The sequence below is a fragment of the Onychomys torridus genome, chromosome 4, assembly GCF_903995425.1.
Source record: "Onychomys torridus chromosome 4, mOncTor1.1, whole genome shotgun sequence".
In the NCBI taxonomy this organism is placed as follows: Eukaryota; Metazoa; Chordata; class Mammalia; order Rodentia; family Cricetidae; genus Onychomys; species Onychomys torridus.
Window position 1 is genome coordinate 144,959,354 of NC_050446.1, and position 6,694 is coordinate 144,966,047.

The window sequence follows — 6,694 nt, forward strand, 5'->3', positions numbered from 1 at the left end:
TGAGACATCATATCCAGGCTTTCACATCAGTAGTTTTTAACCTGTCTATTAGAACGCTTAATAGACACATGGGTTCATGTTAGTCGCTACTGGGGAGCCTGCTGCAATCTCTGTCACTTGGCCACCTGGGCTGTCCCATGTCCCTAGTGTGGCCTGGCCTAGGAAGATCCCAGGAGTGGTTTCTTAAAGATACTGAGTAGCTACGCAATGCCATACTTTTCGCCATTCCCCACTCCCTCGGGGTCAATTCATCTTTCTTTTTTTTTTTTGACAAGGAAGTGTCTTAGGACAGGGCCTGCAAGAGTGTGAAATAACAGCCCTGTTCTGTTCAGAGCATTTCCAGAGAGTGACCCGGCATCTCATAGATCAAGGCTGAACTCTTGAAGACCCAGGAAGTTAAAGATTGGTTGCCCTTTTCCTTTCTGGAGGAACAGAGTTCAGACGTCAGGGACATTTTAGGGTTCAGAGAGCAATGGCTTCTCTGTTGAAACCAGACTTTAGTAAACTGGGAACTTAGAGTGAAAGGGGAAGTTGAGGAAGAGGGCCCTGGAGAAGAGGAACTGGGAAAAACAGAGAGCTAAGAGTGGAGAAGTAAGGGAGAGGCAGGAACGGTGCGGCTGAGTCCAGGAGGGGAGGGGGCGTAGAAGTTGGCCAGCTCTAGAGGCGGGATCTGCCTCCCTGGGCAAGAGGCTAACTAGGGTGAGACTGAAGAAGACCGCGGGATGGTGCGGAGGAGGCGGGCCCCGAAGTAGGGAGAAGGGGCGGGACGGAAGGAGAGGGAAGGGCGGCTGCCGGAAAAGGAGGAGCCCGGAGAAGAGGGCTGGTCCCAAGTCTCAGTTTGGTAAAAGCCTCCCGGTGTGAGCGTCTTCAGTTCTGCCCCAACTCCGAGTGCTGTTGGAGCTCCATCCCTTCGTCCCAGCCAGCCATGGCCAGCTCGCTGCGTGTCCCGCTGCTCCTGCTGGCCCTCCTGGCCGTGGCCTCGGCCACCGCCCCCAAGCAAGGTCGGCGCCTGTTGGGAGGCCTGCAGGAGGCCGATGTCCACGAAGAGGGCGTGCAGCGAGCTCTGGACTTCGCCATCAGCGAGTACAACAAGGGCAGCAACGACGCATACAACAGCCGCGCCATACAGGTGGTGAGAGCCCGTAAGCAGGTGCGTGTCCCCGCTGTCCCCCTGCTCTCCGGCCGCTCCCAGCTAGACGCCCCTGGCCAGGGCGCGGTTCGCGTCTGCAGGAACTTGGCCAACGCCAGTACTTCTCACGGGTCCTCCTTCTGCCCTGCTTCTCAGCCTTCCTCGATGTGTTTCCAGGGTTATTCCCCCTCTGGTTTATCCTGGAACCCAGAAGAGCACCAACCCCCCCCGCCCCCAGCTCTGTTTCCAAAAGTTCACTTTGGTGCCAACAGAGGCACCAAAGATGTAGGTCAGAGCCTCCAGCGCTGAGCTAGGCGCCACCAGCTGCCTAGGGTTAGTGTCAACTGCTAATGACCTGGGAGAAGGATAAGTAGGCTTTACAGCTGCCCTCTCTTAGTAAGCGCCCTTCTTTAAACTTCTTATTCTGACAGTCGTGCAGATTTTAACCCGTCCCCCCAATAAACGCTTGGTTTACGTTTGTCTGCCCTACTCAGGCGCAAGTGTATACGAGGGTGTGTTTATGTGCATTTCTTTTTGTGAATGCTTTCAGAATAAACACTTCCTAAAAACAAGGGCGTTCTCTACATACCAGACACTCAGTTCCTTCACTCAAAATCTCACTTAGTTTGCTGGTCTCCATAGAGTCCATCGATCTCCCAGCACGGGCTATAATCCATCCAGTCTGGCTACCTGCCTTTCTCTGGGCAGTGCCTGCTCTGCTTTGCTCTCCTTAGCAATGTGGAATGGTCCAGCCAGCTGTGATGATCAGTCATGTGACACCTGATGAGGTTCCCTTCAGCCACGAATGTGTGATGGGGTGGTCCCCTAAGGTCAATAACCCCCTGATGCTGTAGCCATTTTAGTTTGGACATGAGTGTTTTGATTCTCCACATTTCTGGGAAGAGGCCCCCGTCCTTAAGGGACACATGACTGTGTGGACTGGTGCAGAGTCTCTTGGCCATAATATTGAAGCAGGTCACTAGGCAAGGCCCCCTCTTGGGTCTTCTCAGAAGGTGCCATCTGGCTGTTCTGGGGACTCTTGCTTCCCTTTACTTGTGGCCCTGGAACATTTTGGGGAGCAGCCTCAGGAATTGGTAATTGCCCCCAAGACAAGCAGTCTTAGCCAATAGCCCTAGACTTAGATTCTGACAGAGGAGCCAGCATCAAGGACCGCTAGTCCCAAGGATGACCCAAAAGAGGGCAAGGTTTTAGACCACAAAGGGTTGTACGTCAGTGTGTAGAGCTCATTTCTGCCTTCTCTTGAAAACATAAACAAGTTAAACCCTGCTTCATTTCTCCTCCTGCTGTCAGGTCCTTGATGGCCAGTGTACCTCTCAGTTGTGGCACTAGATGGAGCAAAGCTTAGGGAGTTGCAGGTTATTTGGTTTGTGGGTCTCAATTAACTTGTGGGAAAACCAGGACCCCTAGAAATCAAGAGCTTTGTTCCTGGTCCCGCAGGGCAATATGCAGAGCCCTGCCCCCCCCGGCCCAGAGCCCTGCCCCCCGGCCCAGGTCCCTCAGTCTGTGCTTCACATTTCTGACAAGTTGGTCTGGGGTGCCCTGTACAGGGAGAGGGATAAGTTCTATTCTGAAATTGCAAATGATAGGACACACTTGAGGAAATGCTCCCTGGACATTCTCACTGAAGGAGGAAGCACTTAAGGGCAGTCTTTCCTCTGGTTTGAAACATCCCTGCGTGTGAAGCATCCCACGTCCTCTTGTCCCTGGAAAAGGGGGGCCTGGGCAAATAAAAGGAATGGGTTCTCTCTAGGTTCCATAACTGAACAGGGAAGGTCTGGCTTTCCTCCAGTGGTACAGTGTCTCAGCCTGAGGAGCCATAGTCAGCAGGTTTGAGCTAATCCCATACTACAGCCCAGAGCCTTTGCTTATGATCCACACAACCCTGGACTCCTAAAACACCCCGGCTGTCTCCCCAGACCCTGTCCTTTCCTTCCTGACTCACTGAAAGGTTTGTTAGTCCTGGCTTCTGCCTTTTGTGCTCAGCTTCTCCTCTTACTCCGCTACATATGACACTTTGTCAGGGTTGCTCAGAATAAAAGAATTACCTGCAAGGCCTGAGGCCACTTTCCTGGAAGAGTTGCCTTGTGTTCTCTGTGAGAGTTCTGGCCTCTCAGCAATGCAGGCATAAGCCCTAGGTAAACACTTTAGTCCTGTGATGTGAGGTGACTGCTTATAAGTGACTTGACGGAGCTCTTGTCTTCTCACTGTAGATCGTGGCTGGAATAAACTACTATTTGGTAGTGGAGGTAGGCCGAACCATATGTACCAAGTCCCAGCCAAACTTGGCTGACTGTCCTTTCCATGACCAGCCCCATCTGATGAGGGTATGTATCTGATATGGGCCTAAGAGCAATCACACAGGCAAAGGGATTGATGAATGTGATTGTGGGGTGGGAATGGGTATATTTGGAGAGTCTGTGCATGCAAGTGAAGAAGTGCATGTGTAGGGAGTAATGATTTGTGAGTGACTACAGGTGGATGTTTGGCACATGTATGATCCTGTCAATACAGACCTGTGCCCTTGTAGGGTTGGGGAGGGATGTATGTCCACATGATTAATTTAATATCTGAATGAATTTATCCTGGGAATTGGGGTGCTAAGGGGACAGTTATCCCTACTGGACTAGAGGTAGCTACAAGGATTCTTACTAGAGAGAAAGGCTCTACTTAATCCTAACAGAGGGCTCCCAGACCTTACACAGCCTACTCCTTAACAAGCTGTGTTGGAGCCAAAGAAGATGAACAGACCCTGCTGAGTGTCCTGGGACTCAGGAGGGGGAGAGTGTTTCACTTCCATCATTGCACACCTGCTTCATCCTCCTGGGATGGGTACTTCTCTTTTTAACTGCATCATCGTGCTGATTGTCCCTCTCTGTTCCCTTTTGCAGAAGGCGCTCTGCACCTTCCAGATCTATGCTGTGCCTTGGCAAGGCACACACTCCCTGACAAAATCCAGCTGCAAAGATGCCTAAGGGTTGAGTCCAGTGATGCAGACTGCTCCTCCCCTGTACTCCTTCCCATGTAGTGTGTACTTCCATCCCATGGAAGGGTGCTCCAGCTCTGGAAGACACACATCTCCAGTGTGTCAGCACCAGGAGACAGTAGAGAAGCTGCTGCAGACAGGTTCTGCACATCTGAACAGCTGTCCCCTGGTTCCACTCCTCTCCTTGAAGTACCTCTCATGCCTTGCTCAATACAAATAAATAAATAATGATTTCCTTTGGCTTCTTCTGAGTTGCTTCTGTCTGTCTCAGGATATACAGCAAGGAAAGAGAAAATGGGAGCCGAAGGCTTACATCCACATGCATATCAGGATGAGCCCTTCACAAGTGCCAGGAGTAACCAAAACCTAAGCTGCCACATCAAAGCTTTGCCTCTGCCTTTGGAAGGGAGTCAAGACAGTGAGGCCAGTGGAAGGTACCATAGCTGGGCCCAACCTCATCAGCTTCTGCAGAGGTGACCTGATGGAGGGAACTGCCCTCACTAAGAGAATGCGTATGATGAGTCCATCTATTCTGTACGCAGTAGAAACTCTGTGTGTGTGTGTGTGTGTGTGTGTGTGTGTGTGTGTGTGTGTGTGTTGATGAGGAAAACAATAGCCAACACCCAGGCAGAGTGATAACCCAGAGCCCAAGCAGCACGGGTCCTACACACCCTGGGCCACTACAGCCTATAGGGATGAAAGATAGATGCTTCCAGCCCTTCTCTTTCCTGACAACACAAGTCTTTTTATGCAACTTCAAGGGGGAGGGGAGATTTTAACACAAAAGCACTGACATAACGACTCCAGCTTCCAAGCAGTTGCATAGACCAGGGGCATCTCAGCACCCCAGTATGGGAGACCACAGTATTAAAATGCAAGTTCTCACTGTCCATCCACCTGCCACTCAATGCAGAGGGGAGTAGCCCATCTACTGGGGCCTGTGTTCAAATCTCCAAAACAATCAGAGCTGCATTAGGAAACTGGCTTGGGGTCACTGGGATGTTCAGATCACAGTTCTTCCTAGAACATCTGTCCTTTTACGAGTCCTTTGATCCTAAGCAGTAACATTTGTTTGTCTTTGGCCCAAATCCAGGCCACTGATGAGCTAATTAAGGGAACTGGCCACACTTCCTGGATTGACACCAGCAGGCAGTGATGCTGAAGAGTGTGTTCCCATGGCTCTGTGCTTCTAGGACTGTCATGATAATCATACCAGAGGCACCATCACTACACCAAAGAGGCTGCCTTACAGTCAGTCACCAAGGCTCCACCCTGTAATGACAAGCTGTGTACTGAACAGATCTGCCCTCCTGTCTTCCTCTGTGCTTGTGTCTGGAGCACTGACTTGGCTCAGCAATCAAGATCTCACACCTTCATGCCAGTTTTGTGTATCGTTTGCATATCTCAGTGACTGAGAAACCCTGAAAATGTTCCAGTGAGCCATAACAACCCACCAGTTAAATTCAAAAAGTGAAAAGATAGCCCGCCCCCCACAATCAATCAATCAATTCCTATATCTGGTATGTAATTCATATCCAGAATACATGAAGAGCTATTAAAAGCCAATAAGGAAGCCACCTAAGCAAATTTTCTTTTAGAAAGATGTTGAAATTAGAAAGTGACGACAATTTCATAAGCAAGTTAATTTTATTTGTTTGTTTTTTGAGGAAGGGTTTCTCTGTGTAGCTTTGTGCCTTTCCTGGAACTCACTCTGTAGCCCAGGCTAGCCTCAAACTCACAGAGATCCGCCTGCCTCTGCCTCCCAAGTGCTGGATTTAAAGGCGTGAGCCACCACCGCCCGGTGCAAGTTAATTTTTTAAAAGCTACAGCCCAATTAGAAATTGTAAAAAGTCTCAATAGCCATATCTCTAAAGAAGAAATGGAAAACAGATATTAACACATATATGAATGCCTAACATAAATCTTAAGGTAAGTTAACAGCATCAGTTCCCACCTCATGCTTGTGACATGGATATCAATGAAAAGAGAGAAATTAACAAATAGGTATCCCAACTCAGCTGGTGAGGGTGGTGAAAACAATTTGGAAAACTGCCTGGTGTACCCTGCAGGATAGCAGACCTACTGTTTCTATAGCCAAGATAAATGGTATAAAGTAACAGAACTCTCATGCTTGTCCGTGCCTTCGTATAGCTGGGCTGTGCGCACTGTCAGAAAGAAAGGGAAACAAACTAAGTGTCCATCACCTGGGGCTGGAGAGATGGCTCAGTGGTGATGGGGCTGCTCTCCTACTTAAAACTTATAACCCATTGTAGGATAACACATTGGCCCATTTTCAGTGTCACCACATCCCAGAGAGAGAGAGAGGCCTGAGGAGATCGAACAAGGTGGAGAAGGAGACAATGTGTGGAGCTGCGTTGACGCTCATCGTCAAGTTGGACCTGGTGCCACAGAGCTGTAGTCTCAGCTCTTTGGAAAGCTTAGGCTAGAGGAGTCCAAGATCAAGGCTAGCCTAGGCAACTCATTGAGAGCCTGCCTAAAAATAAAAACTTAGAAACGGCTGGAGATGTATCTGAGCGGTAGTTCTTGTATAGCACATACAT

General features: G+C 49.7%; 1 protein-coding gene across 1 annotated transcript; it reads left to right on the forward strand.

Annotated features, from left to right (window-relative positions):
- The first annotated feature begins 823 nt into the window (after positions 1-823).
- Positions 824-4,377, forward strand: LOC118582071 (cystatin-C-like). Its single transcript, XM_036184567.1, has 3 exons — positions 824-1,150; positions 3,361-3,474; positions 4,039-4,377. Exons 1-3 carry the CDS (start codon positions 926-928, stop codon positions 4,120-4,122), a joined length of 423 nt encoding a protein of 140 aa, XP_036040460.1. The 5' UTR covers positions 824-925; the 3' UTR covers positions 4,123-4,377.
- The last annotated feature ends 2,317 nt before the right edge of the window (positions 4,378-6,694 follow it).

Coding starts and splice junctions, on each gene's coding strand:
- LOC118582071 (XM_036184567.1), top strand. CDS start 926: ATGGCCAGCTCGCTGCGTGTCCCGCTGCTCCTGCTGGCCCTCCTGGCC. Junction 1,151..3,360: donor TGGTGAGAGCCCGTAAGCAG/GTGCGTGTCCCC, acceptor TTCTCACTGTAG/ATCGTGGCTGGAATAAACTA. Junction 3,475..4,038: donor ACCAGCCCCATCTGATGAGG/GTATGTATCTGA, acceptor TCCCTTTTGCAG/AAGGCGCTCTGCACCTTCCA.